Source organism: Phanerochaete carnosa (assembly GCF_000300595.1).
Source record: "Phanerochaete carnosa HHB-10118-sp unplaced genomic scaffold PHACAscaffold_6, whole genome shotgun sequence".
Lineage (NCBI taxonomy): Eukaryota > Fungi > Basidiomycota > Agaricomycetes > Polyporales > Phanerochaetaceae > Phanerochaete > Phanerochaete carnosa.
Window position 1 is genome coordinate 432600 of NW_006767633.1, and position 25849 is coordinate 458448.

At 54.2% G+C, this 25849-nt stretch overlaps 6 protein-coding genes across 6 annotated transcripts; 4 read left to right on the forward strand and 2 right to left on the reverse strand.

The window, feature by feature from the left end:
* The first annotated feature begins 250 nt into the window (after nt 1-250).
* PHACADRAFT_257500 (uncharacterized protein) lies at nt 251-1864 on the forward strand. The gene is made up of 6 exons (XM_007396615.1): nt 251-429; nt 485-899; nt 956-1074; nt 1129-1273; nt 1325-1411; nt 1465-1864. The coding sequence occupies exons 1-6, from the start codon at nt 293-295 to the stop codon at nt 1753-1755; spliced, it is 1194 nt and encodes a 397-aa protein (XP_007396677.1). The 5' UTR covers nt 251-292; the 3' UTR covers nt 1756-1864.
* A 1602-nt stretch (nt 1865-3466) lies between these two features.
* Nucleotides 3467-5268, forward strand: PHACADRAFT_257501 (uncharacterized protein). The gene is made up of 10 exons (XM_007396616.1): nt 3467-3625; nt 3678-3728; nt 3788-3924; nt 3978-4006; nt 4062-4220; nt 4276-4451; nt 4508-4550; nt 4602-4690; nt 4747-4796; nt 4849-5268. The coding sequence occupies exons 1-10, from the start codon at nt 3504-3506 to the stop codon at nt 4977-4979; spliced, it is 987 nt and encodes a 328-aa protein (XP_007396678.1). The 5' UTR covers nt 3467-3503; the 3' UTR covers nt 4980-5268.
* Nucleotides 5269-6256: 988 nt separating this feature from the next.
* PHACADRAFT_122628 (uncharacterized protein) lies at nt 6257-8306 on the forward strand. The gene is made up of 6 exons (XM_007396617.1): nt 6257-6674; nt 6725-7139; nt 7197-7315; nt 7372-7516; nt 7568-7654; nt 7708-8306. Exons 1-6 carry the CDS (start codon nt 6538-6540, stop codon nt 7993-7995), a joined length of 1191 nt encoding a protein of 396 aa, XP_007396679.1. The 5' UTR covers nt 6257-6537; the 3' UTR covers nt 7996-8306.
* Nucleotides 8307-9891: 1585 nt separating this feature from the next.
* On the reverse strand, nt 9892-13060 carry PHACADRAFT_257507 (uncharacterized protein). The gene is made up of 7 exons (XM_007396618.1): nt 12727-13060; nt 12190-12665; nt 11638-12135; nt 11451-11587; nt 11317-11398; nt 10211-11257; nt 9892-10154 (listed from the first exon to the last, which is right to left on the reverse strand). The coding sequence occupies exons 1-7, from the start codon at nt 13032-13034 to the stop codon at nt 10024-10026; spliced, it is 2679 nt and encodes an 892-aa protein (XP_007396680.1). The 5' UTR covers nt 13035-13060; the 3' UTR covers nt 9892-10023.
* A 455-nt stretch (nt 13061-13515) lies between these two features.
* PHACADRAFT_196411 (uncharacterized protein) lies at nt 13516-19359 on the reverse strand (the record flags this gene model as incomplete). The annotated part of the gene is made up of 18 exons (XM_007396619.1): nt 13516-14453; nt 14508-14583; nt 14632-15057; nt 15116-15372; nt 15424-16315; nt 16369-16635; nt 16684-16780; nt 16831-16966; nt 17018-17198; nt 17263-17670; nt 17722-17979; nt 18031-18096; nt 18157-18361; nt 18417-18622; nt 18675-18894; nt 18950-19074; nt 19124-19221; nt 19272-19359. 18 exons carry the CDS (start codon nt 19357-19359, stop codon nt 13516-13518), a joined length of 4944 nt encoding a protein of 1647 aa, XP_007396681.1.
* Nucleotides 19360-20837: 1478 nt separating this feature from the next.
* Nucleotides 20838-25785, forward strand: PHACADRAFT_122634 (uncharacterized protein). The gene is made up of 7 exons (XM_007396620.1): nt 20838-22109; nt 22156-23413; nt 23471-23894; nt 23948-24194; nt 24246-24484; nt 24535-24585; nt 24642-25785. The coding sequence occupies exons 1-7, from the start codon at nt 21117-21119 to the stop codon at nt 24958-24960; spliced, it is 3531 nt and encodes a 1176-aa protein (XP_007396682.1). The 5' UTR covers nt 20838-21116; the 3' UTR covers nt 24961-25785.
* The last annotated feature ends 64 nt before the right edge of the window (nt 25786-25849 follow it).

A 25849-nucleotide genomic window follows, 5' to 3' on the forward strand; every position in this document is an offset into this window, starting at 1 on the left:
ATGCGGAATGTCATATGGCTCTTTCGGATTCTGAAAAGAAGAAGATTGTCCATCATGCAAGCGAACCGCGAAGACGTCGGGGCTCATCAAAGCATCAAAAAGTAAAACGGCTGCCGACGGTTCCCGTCGGGCCTCGGCGCAGTCTCTTGCAATGAGCATTACGCGTGCTCAGTCCCTTACGCATGACGAGAGGAGGATATATAGACCTTAGGGTGCAAGCGTTCTCTGCATTCACATCCCAAGCCACCTAGCATTACATTCCTTCCGCTTCGCGACAGCACATTCGCCTGACATGTCTCCCACCCGGGTAGGTGTTATCGGTGCAGGCGTCTCCGGACCCGTCATGGCCATGTTCCTCAAGCAGAAGGGATACGACCCCATCCTCTACGAACGCCTTGACGCTCCTTCCGACGCAGGTCTCGGTCTAGGGTGCGCATCGTCCCTCTACCTTCCCCTGCGCGACAACCTCCCTGACGTCTCGCAGGATCCAGCAGAACGGCCAGGCTGTGCTAGTCCGAATTCCAGGGCTGCTCGAGCACATCGACGGCCACCGAGCGGATGAGTTCCACTTCTATTCAGTCCTGCCCGAGGATCCTGGTCTGCTCGGGATAAGCGAACACCCGCGCCAGCTGCGCGAGACCCAGGGGCTTGGGACCATTACCATGCAGCGCCCGATCCTGCACAAACGGCTTGCCGAGTTCGCACAGAAGCTTGGTATTCCTATCAAGTATGGACACAAGCTCGAGAAGCTCGAGCAGACAGAGGACAGCGTCACCGTCACCTTTGCCAACGGCGTCCAGGAGACATTCAGCTTCGTGATTGGGTGTGATGGCCTGCACAGCAAGACTCGCAGCTGTCTCTTCGGGGAATCGCCTGCAGACTATACAGGCCTGGCTTCGGTATCTGCTTGTCTTTTCTGCCTCTGTCAGAGTTGCTCATTGTGCTTTCATTGTAGTGGGGTGGTTTGTCTCCCATTCCCGAATTCTGGAAGGGAAAGCATGCACTGGCCGACTTGTATGATAATGGCGCACACATGATTGTTGTCCCCATGAGCGACTCGTTGATGATCTGGGCGTAAGTGTCACATTTTTATCTCTGCTCGCACCTATTGACGAATAAATCTTCCAGTGCGTCCGTGCGCGAGCCGGAGGCAAAGGAAGAGTGGAGGTCGATTGATCCTGCAGTGGCCGAGGACTTCAAGAAGAACTCGCCGTTTAGCGAGTGGCCCTTCGGCGCCGGTGAGGCGATACAGAACAGCTTGAAGATTGTCAGGGTCGGTATGATATCTCGTCACTTGCGCTCATTAGCTTATTGCTATCAATAGTATGGGATTTATGACCGTCCTGAGCTGAAGACCTGGTTCCAAGGACGGGTGGTCCTCGTCGGAGACGCCGCCCACCCTACTAGTCCGGTAAGCTGTCCAAGCCCTCAGGTATTAAATCCATCGTGATGAGCTCTGTACAGCACCTCGGTCAGGGCGCGAACCAGTCGTACGAGGACGTCGGCCTGTTGATCGACCTTCTCGAGCAGCACAACCCCTCGGCGGAGTCACCATCGACGGAAACGCTGAAGACGGTCTTTGCGGAGCTGGAGCGAGTGCGCCTGCCACGCACGGCGGACCTTGTCAAGAAGGCGCGTGCGCAGGGTGATGCGCGTGTCGTGACGGGTGTGGAGGAGTGCATCAAGCGCAATAACTTCTACCGCGATATGTGCAAAGATCCCGCCAAGATAAGGGCTCGTTTTGGTTTAGCATGAGGTACAGCTTGGTGGCTTTTGCAACAGGGGGCGGCTATGTCAGAATTAGTGCTTCTATCACAGGTCCTCGGAATGGCGACTTTTTAATTTAGATTGCTTCTACCAGTTTGCAGATGTGCACTGCGAGTGATCCTCTGGTTCTACGGCTCTGAGGAAAACATATAGCGTACATATAGCGCGCGTCACAGAAACTCTGGAAGCATATTGGGCGGCGTTGGGAAACGGTGCTTCCAGGTTGCGTATCAGAGCCGTATGCGCACAACTCACTGATACTCTCGTAGAGATCCTACCTCGCAATGTGCATGTATATAAGCGATATTCTCTCAAACAATTTAAAAAGCTGTATCCTAAAGACTCATGCATACCGAGTGGCTCAGACTGTTCAAAGGAGACGTCCGTAGATAGTCTACGTAGGCCAGGACCCAGTCTCGTCCCAGTCATTCTAGCGCACCCGGACTTCGCCGGTCGGAGAATGCGTCGGACAACGTAAAACTGATGTGCCTCGCCACACCACCTTTGCACCGTCTCTCCAAGTAGGAATGTCACGGTTTCGGGCTGCACAGATCATAAGCCATATCGTCGATCACTCACACCGTGAGGCCCAGTGGATGGACCCCATAATTCAACGTCAAGGCATCGGTGCGATTGTCTCGCAATATCGCACGGAGCTCATGGGTTGTTGACGTCTCTTAACCTGGTATACAGAAGGACAGCGTATACGGCGGTGGTACATTCCAATTCACACTGACTTTGCCGGATAACTTCCCATTCGAAGCCCTATCGATGAGTCTGCGGTAATGTAATGGCGGGAGCGCTGTCATCATGATTGCGATCCGCGTCGTGGTCCGTACGTCGCCTACCATCCTGGTATCAACGAAGAAAGGCACATTTGTGACGCAATCAGATTCGTTACCTGGAGCAATTTCTTCGCCACCCGCCATTTGAACCTGATGGTGCTGCGGTACGCAGCTTCTCTCATAATGTGTTTATTATTGGTATCGCGGATGCCTACCGCGCTCCCGGATTTATTAAGACGGACTATGTCAATTCTCAGGCTACTGCTCGGGAGTGGACAAGGAAGTAAGTGTCAAACATTCTGCCGATGTATATTTAGTACTTAACATTGGGCTAGCCGCGCACAGGCGTGCTTCTCCCCAGTGCAGATATGCACCATCGGTCAGTTTTCGAGCACTACCTATTTAATGAAGCTAATAGCCTGACAGCGTGTACTGTAAATTCATCAACGAATCCTGTATCCTCTTCTCCTATTGAAAGTTCTATCTCAAGATTGTCAAACAGACAGGTTCATACAAGCTGGACCGTGCTATGCACTTGCTCTGGTGCGACCTCTACTTCCCCTTGAGTAAGTGCGTAAACTCGTGGTCGACCGTACCGCTAGGAAGCATCACACGTTCATACGAATGGTACCCGATATACGCACCGCCTCTCACGACGCGATGAACGTGCTTATTCTCATTCGCGCTGATCATGCATCTCTGTCCGTTTGAGTGGAATTATGGTGCCGGTAACGTCACCGCCAGGCACTGTGCATTCAGCGCGGTAGAGATGACTACACAGCGTGGGAAGGTTGCGAGCCTAGCGGCATTCCTGCATCATTTATGCACGCCGCTGGAATTAGCGCGGTGATCGTTTTTGGCCGCTCGCCAGGCTATAAAGGTGGCGCATGAACATATTTATTTTCACAGGGACACGACCTTGAAGCACAGGGCTCGTTATTTGCAGCCGCCATGCTTAGCTCATTTAGTCGCCTCTGCGCACTGTTCTTCGTCGGCATCAATGTGGCTTCGGTCGCATTAGGTTTCAATATCCTCCTGACCAACGACGATAGTTGGGCCTCTGCCAACATTAGGTTTGCGGCTTTACTACATTTGAATGTAGCGTTTAGTTGACGACCCCGGCAGAGCGACATACAGCGCTCTCAAGGCTGCCGGACACACCGTTCTCTTGGTCGTGTGAGCTGCAGCGCCTCCATAACCTCTGTTATCTCCCTGCTCATCGGCTTCTCGTTCAGACCTGCCGTCCAGAACTCTGGACAAGGTGGGCGCTTCATCACCCCGACTACTAATATCACGGCGCCGGGCGGCGAGTTTGGTTCCATCCCCGTTGGCGCATCATATTTCGGTCACGACGTGAACGATGACCATCTCTGTGAGTACATTCTTGCGCGTTTGTTCGCCCGGGTTCTGAGCGCCTTGGACCAGGGTACTTCAACGGCACTCCCGGCGCATCAGCAAGTACCATGTGTTCGTAGTGTGTACGCTTGCTCAACCCGCCTGACCATACAGGCGGTCTGGGGCCTCGATGTTATTCGCCCTATGATCCTCGGCAACGACTCAGCCATTGATCTCGTCGTGGCAGGCCCGAATGAGGGCGGGAACGCTGGACCTTTCCTCTTCACGCTTAGCGGCACGATGGGAGCGACGTACACCTCGGTCTACCGCGGCGTAAGCTCTTGGCGCTTCATGGACAAGCGGTACCTGTGCTGACGCTATCGGATAGATACCCGCAATCGCGTTCTCAGCGGGAAACAGCACGCACCGCTCGTTCACGACCCTCACGAACGACACGAGCGACCCAGCGAATATTGCGGCGCGCCTGACGACGAACTTCGTCAACGCGCTCGCGAACGTGACGCAACCCGGACAACGCGCCTTGCCGCTTAGTGTCGGCATTGGGTGAGCACGGCGGATCGAATCTTGGCCTTCCTTTGTCACCAACTTGTCCCCCGTAGTATAAACCTCCCTGAGTTCGGGCCCAACAGCAATTGTACGGATGTAAGCATCTCCAGTTTGGGTTGAGTGAATAGGTGCTGATGTATTTGGCAGCCGCCGTTCATACTCACGCGCTTAGCTGGCGGCGCACTGGTGCCGACGCTTGCCATCGGCCCAGACGGCTTCCCTCTTGAAACGGAGATGTGAGCTCGTCTTGTGTGTAGCGGTCCGAACGCTTTCTGACCCACCGCTCGCCTAGTGTCACCTCTGGTGTCAACCCCAACTTCACCGGCGTGCCTATCCTCCCTGGTGAGCACTTGCTCGATGTTTGTCGACTGTGTAGAGGCTCATTGCCGCACAGGCGAGACGATCATCAGTTCTGGGTGCCAGTCTTCCGTGTCAGTGTTCTCTATTGACTATGACGCCCCGACGGAGATCGCGCAGCCCCTCCAGCTTTCCCTCATGCCATTATTCGGTAAGAGCAGTTTGTAAACGCCACTTTCACTGCGATCCTTGCACGGTGATTCGCCCTTGTGACGCATCAGACGGACTGCTCGATATCGTATCGAAATTGTCACAGCATACACGTGCTGTGCGCCACGATGACCTGATGCCAATAGTACTTTGCTTGGGGCATTGCATGCAGCGACTGCAGTTAGGATGGACGCTAAGGCGACGAATCGAACGATCGTCTAACGCCACCCGTGAGCCAAGCTCTATGTGTTCTGAATATGGGTTCAAGCCAAGAGCAGAGGTGTTGAAATAGATAGTTAAATGTGCCTTATACTCGTCCTTTACACAACACTCGTCTCTAAACTGATTCATTAGTCACTTTCTGCTGAGATCTCCGCAAGTCAACTACTAACGCACAGGCCAGAACCGAGAGCTGTGGGGCCCTGCAAGCACTATCTACTACCCTGTTGAGCCCAGTTCGACATAAAATTCCAGCCTTCTGACTCCGAGCCGGCCTTGGTGCCACTCATTGAGCGGAAGCCCGGTCCTGGACGCGTCAACATTCTGACCTTGTAACTCGTTTGAGCAAACAGTAGACGATATCTACTCGTAGGGCCAAACATTCCCAACTGCGCACCATTGTGCATCGTCGCCCTAGCCTCAATCTACTTTGCCAGTCTTGACCAGTCAACTCTTCGACCCGCGCCTCTAAAAGAAACCGTTGATGGCATGGCGCTGATTTCAGGCGACGAACCAGGAAACCTTCTCAGACAATCCTAGGCCAAGATTGTTGGAATGCAGTCTTCCTAACCTGGACCATGCCTTTGGCTGACTTCTGGGGTCTGGTGGACCTTGTCTTGAACGAGAATGCTCACAGCGGTCCGGAGATCGCTATTGCCGTACATTTGGTTTGAACTTGACATTGAGGGCTGTGTCAGACCAACCTCAATCGGTCAGCCGATATGTTCAAGTTCACGGCCAGGCGTCAGACTCCGGGCCGTTAAGTCCTGTCGTGTGACTACGATAAACTGACTAACGGCTCAGATTAAACCTCTGAACTGGACCTCGAGCCGGCTGGGATGTATAAAGGTTCAGATGCTCGCAACGTCTTTGGGATGCTTGGTATCCTCGCCGTGAGCATGCGGCATAGGTTACAAACCAGAGTTGTTCGCAGCCACGTATGTCCTTCTCGCCTCCCGAGCGGATGGTATAATTACCCGCGGCATCACGAGATCTTCGACAGCCATAGCAGGATTGAAGGTTGCGAGGTGTCCGTCCGGACATCGGGGGTCCCGATGTATCCTTGGAGCACGTTTGCGGCTGCTGATGCAAGCATACTATATAGCTCTCCGCCGGCCACAAGAACTTCCTCACATCTCGAACTGTGAACATGTCAGGATATGCCAATCAACGCAGCGCCCGCCTACGCATCTTGCCAGCATGGCCCCTGGCACATGGGTATCCCGCGTGCGCAGTCTTCCAGGCAAGATAAGGAGAGGACATATAGGCCACGGGATGCGAGCTTGTTCGCACTCACAACTCAAGTCTCCCGAACGTACACTTTTTCAGTCTCTTCGCAAGTGCGCACTCGTCCAACATGCCTCCCACTCGAGTAGGTGTCATCGGCGCAGGCGTCTCCGGTCCTGTGGCAGCCATGCTCCTGAAGCAGAAGGGATACGACCCTGTCGTCTACGAACGCCTCGACGCCATCTCCGAAGCGGGCCTCGGTCTCGGGTGCGCATTTCTTTTCGTTTCTCCTGTTACAAGACATTAACGCGACACAGAATACAGTACAACGGACAGGCAGTGCTCGCCAGAATCCCAGGTCTAGTCGAGCACATCGACGGCTTCCAGTTGGATGAGTTCCACTTCTACTCGGTCTTGCCCGAGGACCCTGGTCTGCTCGGGATCAGTGAGAACAGGCGCCGGCAGCGTGAGACTCACGGGCTTGGGTCCATTGCCGTGCTACGCCCGGTCCTGCACAAACGACTCGTCGAGCACGCGCAGAAACTCGGCATTCATGTCAAGTATGGACACAAGCTGAAAAAGCTCGAACAGGAGGAGGATAGCGTCACTGTCACGTTTGCCAATGGCGTCAAGGAGACTTTCAGCTTTGTGATTGGGTGCGACGGCTTGCATAGCAGCACTCGCAGCTGTCTCTTCGGGGAGACACCTGCAGACTACACCGGTCTTGCCTCGGTACTGACTTGTGCTTTCTTGTCTCTGTGAAAGTTTCTCATTGGTTTCTCTTTGTAGTGGGGTGGTGTGTCTCCCATTCCCGAATTCTGGAGGGGGAAGCATGCGCTGGCGGACTTGTATGGTAACGGCGCGCATATGATTGTTATCCCTGTGAGCGACTCGCTGATGCTCTGGCTGTGAGTATTATATTCCTTCCTCTCTGCTCACGCCTATTACTGAATAAGCGTACCAGTGTTTTCATGCGCGAGCCAGAGGTCAAGGAAGGGTGGAAGTCGATTGATCCCGCAGCGGCCGAGGACTTCAAGAAGAACTCGCCGTTTACCGAGTGGCCCTTCGGCGCTGGCGAGTTGGTCAAGAACAGCCTGAACATCGTCCGGGTCAGTACGGCGACTTCTAAAATCTGTTCGATGGCTTACCACTGTCGACAGTTCGGTATCTATGATCGCCCCGAGTTGAAGACCTGGTCCCAAGGACGGGTAGTCCTCGTCGGAGATGCTGCCCACCCTACCAGCCCTGTAAGCATTTGAAGCTCTCAAGCGTCGAGTCCACCGTAACGACCTCTGTACAGCACCTCGGTCAGGGCGCGAACCAGTCGTACGAGGACGTCGGCCTGTTGATCGACCTTCTCGAGCAGCACAACCCCTCGGCGGAGTCACCGTCAACAGAGACGCTGAAGACGATCTTTTCAGAGCTGGAGCGAGTGCGCCTGCCCCGCACGGCAGACCTCGTCAAGAGGGCGCGTGCGCAGGGCGAGAGGCGTGTCGTCTCGGGCGTCGAGGAGTGCATCAAGCGCAACGACTACTGCCGCGAGACATGCAAGGACCCTGCCAAAGTCAGGGATCGATTTGGCGCATGAGGTGGGGTTGTGATCACCTGAGTGTCTAGTCGTCTTGTATTTATGCTTGGCATTGACGGTTCCGAATATTACCCACTTCTACTAGTCTGATAATTTGTGTATGTGAAACGCGCTGTCCACTGAGTAGTATGTTCAATTAACGTGCTAGCATGTTTCTATCCTGCATATCTCGCAAGAGGTGCATAGAATCAGTAAAGTTACGGTTCCCCAGATCGTCAGAGTCCCTCGGCTTCCTTTGGCGCGTTTCGGCGTCCCAAAAAAATATGATTCAACCGGTCTTTTGAGAAGAGTTCAAAGACGGTAGGGGGAGGAGTGGTAGGTGAGAAGCCGAAGGCGCGGACTGAGTGTAGATGCGAGGATAGGTGGGGATGCGAAGGGGGTTCGGACGGTATTGCCTTTGGCGCAGGATCACTGTCGAGTGGGATGAATATAGAGAACCGCAGAGAATGGACGTGTTCCTACTTATGTGTTGTTTTAAATGAATGGACAATATAGAGGGCCTGACTCACCGTGCCATGCTGGGTACGGCAGCATTGCCTGCTCAGATGCGAGGCCGAAAGCGCGAGTATCGGCGCGGAAGTGGACAAAAGGATAGGCGTGGAGGTCGCAGCGCGGTCGCGGATGGACGGGTTATCAGATAAGATAAGATAAACTTGCTGACACTTTTTGCCAGCGGAGCGCCGGCCGCACTCGGAGTTGCATCCATCAGCTCCATCTTCAAGTTAGGACATTGAACAAGGTGGTTGTATGGTAAGACATCACAGTTACCAACAAAACATTAGACCGCCTGTGCAAATGTTCGCCTCGCAACTTTGTTTACTTTGGAGCGGAGCAGACGAGAGACCGAGGTTCCGTGGGCACTTGCCTGATTGAGCACACGAGTGGTGAGCAAGAAGATACATTCATTGCAGCAGACACAGCAGCAAGGATGGACAATAATAATCACCTTATTATAATAAACAGATCTGTGGGTGTAAAGCAAGCTTGCTGACACGACTCGGAGGAAGGACTGCATGGCAGAGAGGAGCAGCTAACCCAAGGTCAGAGCCCACTGCGCCAACTGGCTATAAGGTAGGCCTCATGCAAAACCGACCACTCCACGTGGCAAATAATGTCACGCTTTAGGGCGTCTGGAAGCGGTTTGGCAGGGCTGGGGGCCTGCGCGCCCTTCCGGTACGTTGCACACTACTCGTCCTGCCGGTAAACAGCTGACGGAGCAGGCATCAAGCCGTCGAGGTCCAGTCAGGAAAGCACTGCTTCCCCCAATCAGGGCGATAATCGCTGCTCTTGAGCGCGGGCTCTGCGCGTCAAGCCACACGATCGGGAGGGGACCTTTTGCCATTTGCCCGGCCAAACGTACTTTCCCGGCTAACCCACCGCTTGTAGTCGCATATCAGGAAAACTTTGGGCATCGTCGCTTGTCTGCTCTGTGGCGCCCGTTCCGCCTCACAAGTCGAGTATGGCTCCGGCGATGCACTGCGTCAGCCTGTCGTAGGAGCTTGGGACCTGTGTATACGAGACAGGAACGGCCCTGCCTCTGGGTGCACTTTTCAATATCCGTGTCCGGACCGTGCTTTTACACGAATTCTGACCAGATCGTGTATCGGAATTGCTTTGTCCGACCCTCGCCATGATTCTGCAATTGGCCGCAACTCCCTACTCGTTCTTTCAACCTAAGCGTTCTATTCACGAGTGACAAGACATCGAACATCGACTCGCCGAGCTGCAAGGGAGATAACTCAACCGGCGTTTTTGTCTCGTTCCTCGATGCCGCTACTATCTGCTGAGGCAGAGAGTCCACATATTCCGTAACCCTCTGGAGTTGCTTATCGGATATTACTCACTTCATGCTACGCACCGTAGATTGAGAAATTTCATTCTTATTCTATGTATATTGGAACGGCATATTGTTGATGTTCTTGATGTGCTCAGAACGTACATTTGTCCACACTCATGAGAACGCATACATTGTAGTATACATTAGGCTTGATAGCCACGCTGCACTGTTCATAGCTATAAACATCCGAATTAAGACGCGAGCTTGTCTGCGAGCTTGTCGACGAGCTTCGTCAGCCTGTCGATCTCGTGCTCGGCGAGAGTGGCGTTATGGTCAATGGTAAAGGATTCTGTGAGAGCAGGCAGAGTAGTCGCACCGTAACCTGTAAGCGCAGTCGTCATCTCATCGCTCATTAAAGGATGTACGAAATAGGCGTACCAAGCCACTTGCCAGGGGCGACACCGAGGTGTCTGTACCACTCACGGTCCTTGATGCCCTCCTCGGAGATGAAGCCGCGCTCGAACATAGCGAGCTTCTGGTTGGCCTTGCGCACACGCTTGATTGCCCTCTCCAGCCTCTTGTGTAGGTGACTCTTGCGATGATCTTTGTCCTTCGTCTGGCACTGATGTCCCTCGCGAAGCTCCTTTACCCAAACGGGTGCACGTCCGACGTGAGACTGGACAGCACGGCCCTCCTCAGCTGCGAAAGACGGGGAGTCGACGACAGGCTCGGCCTCCTGACCGGAGTGCTTCTTGTGCCCGCCATGACACTCCTTGCCGAAGATCTTCTTCGTCTTGCAGAGCACTGTGCGCATTTTACGGCGGATGATCTTGTGCCTGACCAGCTTCCGAACAACCTTCTTCAGCTCCTTCTCCGCATCATACTTCTCCCTATCGAGAGCGATACTCGCTTTCTGGAGGGAGTGCAGCGAGTGTCGAAGAGGTGAGAAGTCGGCGTCAAGGGAAGCCGTGCTGGCGATAGCCTCAACCTGCTCCAGGTACTTCTCCAGCTCAAAGGAATAATGGGTTGTGTTGATGGGGAGGACGACAGAGTCCAGGAGACGAAGGGTCTGGAGTCCGAGCAGTTTCGCGGCGGCCACATGGCGGAAGAAGCCCGGGTCTCCATAGAGCTCCTGCCACCGCTCGGAGTCATAGATAGAGTGGTAGTGGTAAGGCGGATCGTTAACTGTATTTTCAAAGCTCACGTCCATGCTCGCGACTCCGATGCGCTGCAGAAACACGGTGTAGTCGCTGCCGGAGCCCAGAGGATTGACGCCGAGGGCGTCCGCTTGTTGCACCTCAGCTTCGTGTGTCTCGCGAACTTCCTCTTTGACAGGACCCTCGAAGACACCAACATCATTTCTGGCGTCCCAGATCGATTTTCCGGGCTTTGTAGGGTGTGGGATCTCCTCTGCAGCACCACGGACGAGGTGAGCCAGCGAAGGGGAGGCACTGGCGCTGAAGCGGGAACCAGAGACAGAGGAGTCTGCAAGGCAGGTAGTCATGAGCTTTATTGGAGATGTCATTTTGCAGACCAATACTTACCGAGGTTAACGTACGTGACGACGTGGTCGCCGATAAAATCCGCGAAGTCCTCTCCCCACTCGGTGCTACCCATTAAACCAAACTGACAGAGCATGTTGAGAAATATTTGTCAATACATCAAACAATGCGCATACCTCTTCAGCGTCCCAACTCCCGATAACGAGAGTCCTCAGCGGCTTCCATCCCTCCTTGAGAAGGGCACCAAGCCCCCGTATAAACTCGTGTGTAGACACTGTGCCAGACGAGGGATCAGCCGCACCCATGACCCATGCTACACCAACGTCAGCCGGGAAACTGCTCGAAAAGTAGCTAGAGACTTGCCGTCACGGTGGTTGCCAACGAGGACGACCTCGTCCTTGATGTACCCGGGGATGACACCCATTGTGTTCCAGATCGGAGTGACCTTGTGTTCCACATGGTTAACGAGCGATACAGTCCGGTTTAGTCCACCCTCCAAAGTTTCGTTGAGCAACACTTGCGCATTCGCCCACGAGAGCGGTAAACTCGGGATCTTGGGTATACTCTCCGCCTCGGTGCGAGTGCTATTCTCATACGAGGGGCGACCAGGCGTAGTAGGGTCGCCAGGATAAAGCGATAGGAACAGCACTGAGCCGCGCTGGACAGACGTCGGGTTGCGTGCAGGGCCCTGCGGGTAGGGGAGATAGCCATTGTCCTCGGTGACGACACCATCGTCGGACGGGTCGGAAAAAATGAGCACGCCTGCGGCGCCGAGTTCTTGCGCGCCCTTGACTTTAAGACCACGAACAATGCCGGTGCCGCCATAACGGACAAGGACGATCGAGCCAGTGAAATTCACTCCTGCTGCTTGTCAGCATTCCTGCAACAAGACAAGTACGCGGCGATGATTCCCACCTTTCTCAACAAGAGCCTTGTAATCCTCCTGTCGTCCATAGTTTGCATAGATCAGTTTGCCTGACACTTCCCCCGAAGCGCTGAGGCCATGGAACGTCGGCACAGCCTCGGCGTACTTTCCCGCGTCGGGATCTGTCTCGTCCGCGACCTCTTCTAACGGGGCAGTCCACACGGGCAGCCCATCTTCTCCCAAAATCGACAAACTGAGGTTAATCGGGGTGTTCATCACCGGATAGTACACGTCGATCCACGCCGTGGGGGCATTCAGGTGCGGGATGGACAGAGTAGCGTTCCGCGACTCATCCGAGCCGGCAGAGTAGATGGGCTCGCTCGCGGGCGCGACGGCGCCGAGCTCGGCTTGCAGCAGACCGAGCCAAAGCTTGGCGGTATCGAAGTCGCCGGGCGTGCCTGCCATATGGGGCTTGGTGGCGTATTGGCGGGAGGCCCGGATCGCACTGGCGGGATTAGGGACGGTCCTGGGTCCCCGGTTAGTCTACATTTCTACCGACGGAAGTGGCGCTGCCAGTAAGTGCTCACAAGAAGAGTTTTTCGGCAGCCTTATCGTGCGGAACTGAGTGTTTCTTGCCATTGTATTGATTATGATAGTTGGGAGCGAACAGCTTCGGAAGCCAGGCATTCACTTCAGCGTCGACCTCAGCCCTAAGTCGAGCAGCCCAGTGACTCAGGGTAAAGAATACCAGCGAGAGCAGCGCAAAGTGCCTCGCAAACGTCGCTAGGCGACGATACCTATTTCCTGTCAAACTCCCGGTGCGTGTGAGCGTGGGCGCTTGCACAGGGGGCGGGATGCCCGTCTTCTCGTTCGTCGGGAGCGATTTATAGCTCATGTTTTGCGAGCAAAGGCAGCCTTCAGCAGTGTAGCATGGGTGTAGCGAACAGAGATGGCCGAAGTGAAGCCAGCCTCAGATCAGCAAATCCGCGCGGGACAGGTCGCGTCAGATTTGCGGCGGGGCGCTTAAGGCGTCTAGATTCGTGCGCCTTTCTGCCTCGCCGTTTTGCCGCATCTCACGCACCGCGTATGGCATGCTCAATTTGTGCGCTCTCGCACACGTATACAATACTTGATTGAAATGATGAATCATAGACGTCACACACGGTCTCTGCGATCCACCAGTTTATTAGAAGAGAGTCTCAAGTTTCGACGTACCCCGGACTAATGCTGATGGTACATTTGGACACTTATAACTTTCACTCAAGAAGATCCTTCTATGGCACACATTCAGATCTTAAGAGGTTCGGGTGAGGCGGCGGACCTCTCGGTGGGAACGATGGACATTCGTGATGAGTTGAGGGGCCATTCCATCGTGGTCATCGATTCTTCGACTTGGGCTTCCCTTTCACTCTCTTTGACTGAGACGCAACAGCCGAGCGCTCGACAATCTCCACCTCGTCATCGTCGTCTACTTCAGCAGTTTTCCGCTTGGTGCCTGCCGTATTTCTGCTCGCAGCGCCGGTCAGGTCGAGCATGTCGACGTCGATCGGTTCGACCATGCTGGTTCCTGCAAGTTTGCTGAGCCCAGAATGGCTACGCTGCTGCGAGCCGCGTGTCGTAGCTGGGCTGGTTTGCCGAGAGCCTGACGCTGTGGAAGGTTGAATCGACGCTCGGGAGCGAACGGAGCCGGACGGTGACCCCGCGCGCGAGCTCGAACGACGGTCGGAGCCGGAGGGGGCGAGTGCATTGCCTGCATCGCCATCTTCAACGTTGAAGGCAGGGCTGACCTTAGCGCCGATAACCGAAGGATCAACGCGCGTTTCCCTGAAGTCCCTCCTGAATACACTTTCCGCCAGGAAATCGTCCTGCAACATGCGCAACTCGCTCTCGACTCTAGCGTCTTCAGCGGGCGCGCTGCTGGTTCCAATCACCCGGGCGGCGAACAGGTCCAGGGACAAAGACGAGGAGTTGCGGATCACAGGCTGCTGGTCTGTAGAATAGTGCGACGGTTGGAGGGCGCGCGTCTCGACGTTCTCCTTAGCAGTGTCTGCCCCGGAGACATCACCCAGATATTCTGTCCATTCCCATGGTTTGTTGTGCACTAATGACACCTCCGATGATGATATCGAGCCAGAAGGATCCCTTGAGACATAGGCAAGGTCGGCAACGGCGAGATTGGGCTCAACGTAGGGTATCAGGGCACGTATTCTGGAGCGATATTCGAAGGGCATGTCGAGAGGGAGGCTTCGTAGCTCGTATACGGGGTAGCAGCGGAAAGGATCTATGGTGGTGGCTTTCGGATCTACGGGTATCTCTGGCAAACCAAGATGTAAGAAGTTTTAGAGATGACAGCAACGATGTCTCGTACCATCCAACAAATAATAGAGAGTATCTAGAAGCAAAGGGAATGCAATGACATCCAGAGTAGTACCAGAGCCAAAAACCTATACCTCGTTAGCCAATACGAGTAAAATGAGTGCCGTCACGCTCACCAATATTAACCGACTCAGTATCTGAGACAAATTTTCGCAGTGGTCTTTCGCCCACTGCATCCATGCGCCAGGAAAACCTAACACAAACTGCACGACCCGCGCAAGAAAGATGGTGGCGGCAATCATTCGACGCACAGAGTCGTGATCGCTGATCACCGAAGACTCTGGGATGTCGCTCGAAGAAAGACGGTCTGCAATTCCTTGCAGCAGACCTTGTACAACGGAGATAAGATCCCTTGGCGCCGGACTGTCGACCTGAGGCAGCGAAGTGGTGCTGGCGGGAGCTCGCATGGGTTCAACCAGATTCGTCAGCAGACGCAGGACTTTGCCAGCTTTCCCAACGTTACGATGTAGGTCTTCCGTGATCTGTAACGGGGTCCCTTCCTTCAAGATCTCGGCTATTCGCTGTAGACCCGCGTTAACGAACTTCGCGACGATGGCCAAGTCAGAAATACACCCTGTGTCTGGATACGATACGGCACACCTTTCCGACTACGACCGGGTTGACGCCTCTTATCATTTCAGCAACAAAATCAGCCTGTTCGGAGTCCATGCCTTGGCCGAACAGCGTGATAGCGAGCTTGCTGAGGCTCCGCTCCGCTCGATCTTTGTAGGCCGGGCGTTGCAATGCTTCATTGAACTGTCGCATCGTGAACCGCAACTCAATTGACGTGGCAGCGAGCTTCCATGGACTCAAAAAACTTGATAGCGTTCCCCAGCCTGGGTACGGATCGGCAACCTCTGCACAGAGTGATTAGGCTGGCGTCAATTTGTAGGCGATGCAAAATCCACCTTGTTGGCCCTCGTTAAATATGAGCTTGAGCGCAGCAATCAATGGCTCATGCTTCTCCTCCGGTACCTCAGGATTCGCGAGTACAGCCTGGAACGCATCGTGCACAGTGTCGAGCTCGCGAAACGTGCCCATCCTGAAGACGCTCGAGCTGCACAAAGCGACCCGCAGTACACCGCAGCCCTGGCGCAGGTGCTCCGGTATGTTGATATTATGTTCAAGCAGAACTAGGGTGGGGATTATCTTCACGAGAGCTGCAAAGTAGGGTCCGCGGTACACGTCACGTCGTCCGGTTTGCAAACCATGGTACTGGAGGAAGTCAAGGGGCGGGACCTCGCTGTCGGTGCCGTCGATGAGGAGTAAACGGGTACATAGGTCGTTGACGACAGGCAAGATAATTTCCATCGACGCGCCCTGCTGCGGAGACGATAGAGTAGACGCAGTCTGCCATGCGGGGTATACGAGACCTTCCAGTAGCGACGTGACAGCAAGAGCGTTACTGGAGGCAAGATGGAGCAGCACGACCACGAAGAGATCCCACGTTTCTGTGCTAAGCGCTGCGACCTCATTTTTGCCGGAGCCGCGCAGCCAGCCCAATACATGCTCGTCGAGTCCGGTGGCTAGATGCCTGTCGACGTGGATCAAGAAGGTTGAGTAGCGCAAGGCGCAAGAGCGACGGCCCGCAGGATCCTCGATCATGGACGGTATCTGGCGGAGGCTGGCGACCGTGTTGTCCCATACTTTCCATGCCCAGTCGGGAGCGCTGCGGTATTTGTACCACAAGCTGTTCGCGAGGATGGACGGCGTCTCGGGGTTAGGGTCTGTAACGAGGAGAAGGATCTCGGGGAGAACGGCGGGTACAACTACGGGCCGCTCCCCAACGGGATGAAACGCCTGTCCATATTATGTCAGCCAGGAGCTGAAAGCGCTGCTGGTCGTATACGCACTCGTATAAACTGCTCATGGTCGGCTATGAGCTGAGCCCGCGTGACTTGGTCGAGATGCTGCCCGTTGTCGATCGCGAAGAGTAACGTGAGCAGGTCTCGGCTCTGTACCCCTCTTGTCTTCCAGAAGTTGTGCGTCGCGTACAAAGCCTCCTCGATATCCTTCATCTTGTTCATACATCCCCATACCTCGACGTGTTGTCGCAGGGTCTGCAATATGGCTAAAAGAAACTCGTTGGACATTGCATGTTCCAGAGCGAACAGAGTGAGCTGTGACGAGTCAGTGAAAATGAGAGGACCCGTCAAAAAGAGTCGCACCTCGAGTATGATCCCATAATGTCGACTGCGAGCCATTACTGTCACGGCTGTGCAGTATGCCCTCAGCGCAGGCGGATATTCCGTGCCCTTAGTGTGCCTAATATCAAGTCAACATGCGAAAGAGCTGACAGGCCAAACGCTACGAACGCAGAAACAGCCTTCTTCAATACCGGCAGGAGCCAACCACGAAACAGTCGAACTTGCTCGAACCTGGTCGCGGTGAAAATGCCAGGGACTTGGGCAGCAATGTCTACTGAGGCAACAGCCTGGTCTGGTACTTCGCCTAATGAACAATTGAGTCTTCCGATATGATCACGAACGACAAACTGCGCACCGCCGAAGAGCTCCGGCAATACTGCCCTGATTTGCCTGCGGATCTCGCGTTCTTTCCGGTCCTCCGGGGTTTCTCGTACCCGGAGCCCGTAGAGTGCAACCTTTCGTTGGCTGATGAGAGGGGAGGAGGAGCTGTGTAGAGGTATCCACTGTAGAAATCTCCTATGCCTGGACGGGGTTGTCTGAGATGGATTGAATAAGTCTCAGTCAAGGGAAGGACAGGACAGGATGCACGAGCAGACTTACGTCAGTGAAGGACAAGCCCTGTTCGCCACGAGCGATGAGGTGCTGGATGTACTGTCCATAATCGAAGAGGCCGTTCTTGACGAACTGGTCGAACAACAGAGCCACGCTGGCAAGGCTATTATCTTCGCCTGCAACTTCGCTCGTGTCCAGCCAGTCGAAGAGATGATCTTGTACATCGTCTGCTGGAGACTCTCGCTCTCGCCTTGCAGCACGCTCTTCCGCTCTGTCTCTCCATAACCGTAGAAGGGATGCCGCAGCGTGAGGTCGATGGTCACCGTATTGCAACGGGGTCACGCTCCACGTCAGCAAGATGTCGAGCTTGCGGACAAAGGCAGGGGAAGGATCTAGGATCCCATCAAAGAAAGGGCAAGATTCCATGCTGGATGTGCATGATAGCGAATTCAGAAGCTGCAACGCACATTAGAAGCTGCGGGAAACGAGTGTTATGGGAATTTCCACCTTGATGTCAGATAATGCTGAAGACAGAGACCCGAGGACACGCGGAGGAATATTCCTAAAAAGCATCGCGTCATTGCGCCTCTTGACGTCCTCGTATGCGGCAAGAAAACTGTCATTGAGGGCTGGTGTTCCGCGCGAGTTCCTGCTTTCAGATGACGTGCGACTGATGTGCTCTCTCAGGACTTCTTCGAAGAGCAGGGAATGTTGCGCCCAGAGACGAGGATTCACGAAGCCGTCTCTGAGACCAAGTAAACATCTCTACAAAAAGTTAATATCAGCGTCGACAGATCACTCAGCGAATGGACATACCAGTAGTACGGCCTTGAGTGTGTGCTCTACGTTGTCTAAGTGATCTCTAACGGTAGCGGAGCGAATCTGAAGTAGGAATAACATGAGCAACGGGGTCGTGATAGAACTGACAATACATATAGTCACCTCGGATAGTCGAACGGTGCAAGCCTCTACCAAAGGCCGCACCAGAGCATGACACACGAGCATCCCGTCAAGATATTCGTCAGCCAGTCGGATTACGAACCCAAGCTGGGCAAGATTGCATGTGCCGCATTGTTGCACGACCCAAGCCAGAAAGGTCCTATGGTCGACCATGCCTTCGGCATAGAAAACGCGAAGTAGGCTCAGGCTAAGTATGTGGGGTGTCAGCGCATGTGATTTGTACGAACACGGAGGTAACGTACCTGTATGTAAAGCGCGACACCCATCGGTCGCGAGATGCCTGATCCGAAAGAACTCCCTTGAACGACTGCTTAACGTTCAGGCCTGGACGAGGAGCCATCGGTAGAGCTATCTCCGTGAGCTGTTTCTTCAGGTACCCGCACACAACATTCGCCCAGTCAACGCTGTATTGCGTAGGGATGTATTGTGGTCTGTTCCTCAGACCTGCCTTGCGAACTTTATGAACTTCCACGCGCAGAATTCCTGCAGGCAAGACGTACCGTTTCGTTACCGCCAAAAACCCTCAGAAACCATACTGCGCGAGGAATTGCAACGTTGTTCTGCTGTAGTAAGTCCAGGAGGTCGTGTCCTTTCGCGCCGTGGGGAACACTCTTGCTGAGCTTGTGCAAAGGAACGTTCGGATTGGCGAGATCCGTGAACCATGCTTCTCGCTTCGCATCGTTCATGGTCACTCGAGAAGGCAGCTTGAACGATGAAGGGCTGCGAAGACCTTAGTATTCTGTGTAGCTTATACGCACTGACGGGTGCTACTCACGGGATGGGGGGGACATTTTCTGCCTTACGAGCGAAGATTTGTGCCATGAGGTCTTCCAGCTCTGAAAGGGCATTCTCAGTCGATAATCTCGGCTTGACAGTGTCTCTGGCCGTGTACGTCTCCGCCTGTAATCCGTTGAGCCAAGCGAGTCCGCCGGGACGAATGTACACACACCGGAACGACCGGAGGCTGCTGAAATCCATCCTTCACATTCGATACAGTCAGGATGTCCTCCTCTTGATCGGGCCTTGGTGGAAAGAAAGAGACATAGCCTGAAGTCCCAGTGAGAAGACCTCTAGCCTGACGCAACTGGGAGACGTACCGAGGTCAGCGGAGCCGTGGGCCTTCGGGAGCCATTTTGGAGGCTGGGATTCGTAAATAGGAGGGATATCCTTGTCGCCTGTGGCCATGCATTCGCAGGCTGAGGCTCCGCAGAGACCTCTAGAGGTTCAGGAGGATGGTGTACAAGTCTTATATTTGACTATCAAAATAAACGAGCGCGAATGACGAAACAATTCACCGCGGTCCGGAACGCGGCGCTTATAATAGTAAATTAACGGTTGTCATAAATCGTGGAAAATAGGCAGTATATAATTAAGCGCAAAACCTACGAATAGATATGATAAAAGTGCGCATATGCAGAAAAAGCAAAAAGCATGAAGACAGCGTCGCGCAGACGTTTGCTCAATTCTTTGAGCTTTGAGTCTCGTCCGGTGCCATCTCGCTCCGATTTTGGGGAACTCCTGGGCGCCCCAAAGCCTCAGGCAAGCAAGCTTCAAGCCCCCGACTTCAGTACCAGGCCCTAGACTTTGCGATGGGGCGCTATCCTTGCGTTCAACTTGCGGATCTTCCTCCTCTCGTTCTTGCCTAGCCCCTCAAGGGGGAGTTCGGAACACCCAGGCATCACTAGGCTCAGAAGTTCTGTTGCATCACTTTCCAGATCCAGAATCGCGGTTTCTCAGGCCACCAGTGCGGATGGAAGAGAACAATGCGGTTCAGTGTTCATTACCGTGGCGGAGATGCGTCCTTGATCACCCCCGTGTGTCATGTGAGTGGCGAAGCTCGATAGCGCCGTCTAAATGTACGCCAGAATACGGCGGTGAGCGTTGAGAGGGAGTTGACAGCTGTCTCCTGAATTTCATATTGTAAATTTCTGTAAGAAAATCTGTAGAAGCCAAAGGTAGTCCTCCTCCCTAGAAGAAAGATGGTAAGGCACCGTTCTGGTATCAGATGCTAGGTGCACCGTGCCGCCGTGCTCTGCGCTGAAGATTACCAAAATTGCACCATGCCATGATATGGACCCGTCAGTACCACTTAAATGTGCTTGACTGCTGCTGTGACCTGTAAGTTTGGTCAACTGGTGATAACCGCAGAAGATAAGTTTGAACGGTGTGAGCTTGGCGGAAGCTTTGATGGCGTCTAACGCCACCAAGTCATCGCTTTGCCGGACGATCACGCAAGCTCAAGTATTAAAATAATAATGAGTTACAGATACTAATGGCTATGTTCTTCGCAAGCCACGCGCTTCAGCTGGTATCATTTGCATACTCATTCAGCTAACTTAGTTTCTATACATTTGGGTTACCTCTAGTGGTATTTGGAAGTATCAATATTGGGAGGATGGCGGATCACAACCAGCAAGGAGACATCAAACGGAGGCATTTTGTCGATCGATCTCACTATGAACTAAACCCATAGCGGCGGTGATGCCATTTCGCTGAGTCCATTCAACACATCAGCAAACAGAGTCAGTATCTCGGAGCGTGAGAACACTCCAAGTAGTACAATACCATTGTCATGTCTTGCTGTGGGCAACTCGACGGCCAAATTTACCACCAAGCGCCCTATCGGAAATCACCGAGAGGCGCTCACGTGACGTGTTTGTTGAATGAGAGCCCCGCCTTCCCGACCACCATCTCCTGCCCCCCATTTTTTCCCTCCGTGTCCCGTGTTTGCTGCGCTTGACGGCACACTCGACTGGGTACTCCACAACGCACTAGACATCGAACCCCACAAGACCTCACACTGGGCTGAAATTTGCCGGCAACGAGAACAACTTGAATACCCTCCGACCCCATCCATTGCCTTAATTATCTCTCTGGACCTCCGTGTTTAACCCCCCAAACTCCCGCAGCGCTACCTCTACTCTCTTTTATATCTTACTGCCATGCTCTCTTCCGACGAATACGTCACGCTGAGATCCCGACGACGCGACCAGAACGGCTCCCCTGCTCGTCGACCCGTGACGGAGTACCAGACGCCGCCAAAGTTTTCTGTGAGGCCTTCAAAACACCAGTCCCCAATGTTGAACACTTCGCCGCTGAAGCAGCGCTCCATGCCAGTCGATTCAATGGACGAAGACGACGTGTTCTCGTCGCCTATGCAGCCTTATAGGCTCGTTGTGGACAAGGACACCAGCCCAGTGCGGCCGCCCGCCAGTTCATTCGATACAGACGACGACGACGCGCTCTTTCTTGCCCCACATTCTCCATCCAACACACGCTCGCTCTTTCCGCCGTCGTCTTCGCCTATGCCGCTCCGAACGCCCGTGAAGCAGACGTCGAACGTCTTCGAAACGCCCTCTCGCCCTGTGTTCTCTGCCGCCCCCACAAATTCGCCGTTCACAGTTGTTCCTGCAACAGCAAATAGTACCAAGCGCACACCGACTCCCGTCATGTTTTCCACTCCCGACCGCCGATGTCTGCTCACTCCCTTGCGTGTTACCAGCTCCGCCTCGGACCTCAATGACGGCGAGCCATTTGGCTTCGAGCGCCTTGCGCCGCTGCCTGCGCCGAGCTTCGCTACGACGACTCCCGTCGCCAAGACGGACTCCGATGCACACCTCAAGCGTCAGTCTGATTCTATGCGCCGCCTTAAGATCCAAGACCGTGATCGGTCCGGGGACGAGAGCGGGTATGACTCTACGGCGGGGACCAAGAGGGAACGTGAAAGTGGAAAGAAGCAGCCCACTGCTCCACCGAGCACAGTGAAGCCGAAGACCAAGAAGTCGCCAGGACTGGCCCTCTTGATTGGCAAGGGAAATGAAGACGAAGTTATTGAGGCGATGTCACCCGGTGGGCATGTCAACAAGCGTCGCGCTCGGCAACGGCACATGTCTGCTGAGCTTCTGGCTGCCACGCCTGCTCCAAGAAGCAACGAGGTATGCTTTCAATTAGGATAATAAGGCATCTACTCACATATCCAAGAACAAGGGCTTCCCGACTCCCATTCTAGATGCGGGAAGAGCGCCGGAAACAATTGCGTTTCCATCCCTCTCGTCCTTGCGGAGTCGCTGCAACTCTGCATCCTCAACAAGCTCTATCGAACCAGGGTCGCCTAAGCTACGCACTCGTCGCCCTTCGAGCTCTGCCGCACGTACCCGTTTACCGCCGAAACACACCCCTTTGGACCGACTAAGCAGTATAAGCTCGGCATCGCTATTTTTTGGCCCGTCCATTCCCCAGCCAGAAACCCGGCAGAAGAAGGGCAGCGATGCTATGAGTATCGACGCGCCGCCGGGTCTTGGTGGCAAGCCGCGGGCCCGCCACAGCTTCGCTGGCAACTCGTCTCCATCGCGCGATGACATGGATGAAGAAGAGCTGTTCTTCAGTAGCCCTGGCCGTCCGTCGTCGCTCTTCGCCTTCGCCGAGGAGCATGGTAGTCCCACCAAAAGAACGCGCACCTCATCTCTTGAGAAACTGCAGAAGAAGTTCCGTCCTCGTGACTCGGGGATCGTTGTTGATGACAGTGAGGACGAATTCCAGTCGTCGAGTCTGAGCACTAGTGGCGGCCTGCTCCTGACCATGCCGGGCCCTCGTGCATCTGGTTCGCTGAGTTCGATTCAGTCGGAGAGCGATGGTGAAGCCCTGGTCACCCCCGGTATCGCTCCTGGCCCAGGGTCCGGCTGGCCTGGTGTAGGCATCGTCAACGATGACTCATTCGAATACGACGCGTCGGACGCCAATGATGGTGCTGACGCGTTCATTTTGCGTATGCTTGCTGCAGGGCCCAAGTCGACTGAACCAATACCAGGCGAACCGCAGCGCGTGCCAGGAACCCCAGTGAAGAAGGTCAAGACGTCGCACCTCGTCGAGCGTCCGTGGCAGAGTGCTGTCGCAAACAGGATCGGCTTTCCCGAGTTCAATGACCCTTACGATAGCAGCGGCGGCAAGGATGGGAAGGGAAAGCCACGGAAGAGTCTCCCTGCGGCCTTCCCGGGACTCATGACGACTCGCCAACGCAAGGATGCCTTCAGCCTTGTTGACACAGACGAGGAGACCAGTCCGACGACGAGGAAAGACGGAAAACATCTAGGTGTTGGACGGCCGCCAGTTCCTCAGCTCCCGAAGACCGTCGACCCGAAGTCGAGAGCGCGGTGGTTGATGCGAAGGAGCAGCAGTGGCGCTTTTTCCAGTGGGAGTGACACCTCACGGAACGCCACTCCGACGCGACTCCCCGCCAAAGGTCAGTTGCAATGCTATTCTGCTGCGATGACGGAGGCGCTTACATGTTCATACTCAGACTGGCAGCTACCCGCGGTCGCACAGCACTCGCCGCTGTCTAAGACGGCGGAGGCTCCTCTTCCATGTAGCCAAGAATCAACGTCTAGCGCAGTCTCCGAAACTTCGACGGCGACCAACTCACCAACAGTCGATGCTGTCGCACGACACTTCCCAACTCTTCCCGATCAATCGCCACAACGCCCCCTGTCACACACAGTCCCAAGACCTCCTCGACCGACAGTTTTCCCCGGCTCGGCCATTCGCGGCCGGCTGTCAATACCAAGCAGCGAGGAGCGACCGGGCAAGTTCGAACGCGAATTTGCTGAGATCGATGAACTTGGTCGTGGGGAGTTCGGGCGGGTAATGAAGGCGCGATACAAGGAGAGTTCCTCTGTCATGTTTGCTGTTAAGAAGTCGAAGAGATTCGAAGGTGTCAAGCATCGGTACGCAAATTTCTTTTACCGTCTTGGACCATTTGTAACGTCTATATTCTCAGTCAACGCCTTCGTGAAGAAGTTGACATCCTGAAGCACCTCTCGCGAGCAGCATGCTCTGCGGGATATGGTGATCGCCACCCAAACGTCCTGAGCTATATCGATAGCTGGGAGGAAGAAGAGACGCTATATATTCAAACAGAGCTGTGCGCCCTTGGTAACTTTGCACACTTCCTCTGGGAGTACGGCCGCCACTTCCCCAAACTGGACGAATCCAGGGTGTGGAAGATTTTTTCCGAGCTGAGCAGCGTACGTATCTTATCCACACCCGTATGATGCGATGCTGACCATAGCTCACAGGGCCTGGACTTCATCCATAACGCGGGTGCTATCCATCTCGACCTGAAGCCGGCAAACATCTTCATCACCGATGAAGGTCGGCTAAAGATCGGCGACTTTGGCATGGCCTCCGTTTGGCCACGCCCTGTTCGTAAGGATTCCAGTACTAAGCGCGAGTCGTTTGAGCGCGAGGGCGACAAGTTGTATCTTGCACCCGAAGTTCTTCAGGGTAGATACGGCAAGGCAGCCGACATTTTCAGGTATGGTTACTTCCATAAGTCATAACATTCGCTGACCATCCTCGCTTCAGTATTGGTATGACCATGCTGGAGACGGCAACCAACATTGTCGTGCCTGATCAGTGAGTACCACGAAGTATTTGGCTTAGCCTGTAACTGACCGCCTGCTCGAATCTAGGGGCGACGCTTGGCATCGCATTCGACACGATGATTTCTCTCAGATCGACTTCGCCAGCATCTCCACAGAGCTGATCGAGTTGTTGAAGGGCATGATGCGTAGCGACCCAGACCTGAGAGTGGACGCCGGTATGGTCTGCTCACACCCGGTAATCGTTCGCGCAAGGCTCTCTATGGACGAGCTTCGCAAGGAGCTCGGCCCTGTCTTTCACGCATCAGCCTTGGCAGGTGCTTCAGAAGGGTGGCTAGAGGACATACTCGGCCATAATCCTCTCTGGGGCGGCGAAGAAGACGACGAAGCCATGGACCTTGGCGTATAGGCGCCAGTCTACCATACCTTCCGTGCCGTCACGCCCGGAGGATCAAAATATTATTTATCTGTGCCGGGTTCAAGATTAGGGTGTATAAGTTCATCTTGGAATAATCTTGGGATGTACAACAGCTCTTCGTTTCCGCCTTTGGCCTAGCGCCCTGTAATCGTGCCCTTGCCATTGGATTCTGGCCCGGCTGCACCCACATTTTTGCGGACATCTTGGTTCCCCACGACTTCTTGCAGCTGTTGACGACCTGCATTGCTTGATTACTGTCTTTCTTTGGGCTCCCCATCGCGTCTTCGCCCCGCATACCACCGTCCTTGCATTACCCCACGTTATCAGCGCATACAACACATCACGCTTAATCCCTGCTCCCTATACACATTGCCCATACCATCGACCTTGCACTTACCTTTTCGTATGTATGACTTCACGTTCCGTTCATGCCCATATTTTTGGCACGTTCATCTGCCCCCATGACACTTCATTTCGACGCAATTATGATCATTTTCACGGTACTTTAGTTTTTTATTCTTTCGTGCCACGCATGCTCCCTTTCTTGGCTCGGTCTTAGGTTCCGAATACCTCTTGTTTTGTCCCCATGTTTGTTATGTGCACTGCAATCATCTGTTGTATAGAAGTTCAACTTTCAGTACCTCTCGTCGTATAGTACTCATCACTCTCGCGCTTCTCATCAGTAGCAATAACCCATGTTTGCATCCAGTCTCTCCAGTACGATAGTCAATACAATCTCGTCTCGTAGCCAAGCTTTTGGAAGCTACCATATCGATGGAGCTGCGCTTTGTGGGCTTCGTACATCAATACGATGCCAGTCCGAACCATGATGGAAGAGCGGCCTTGCAGAAAATATTTTGGTTCCACATGCTCTCCGCGG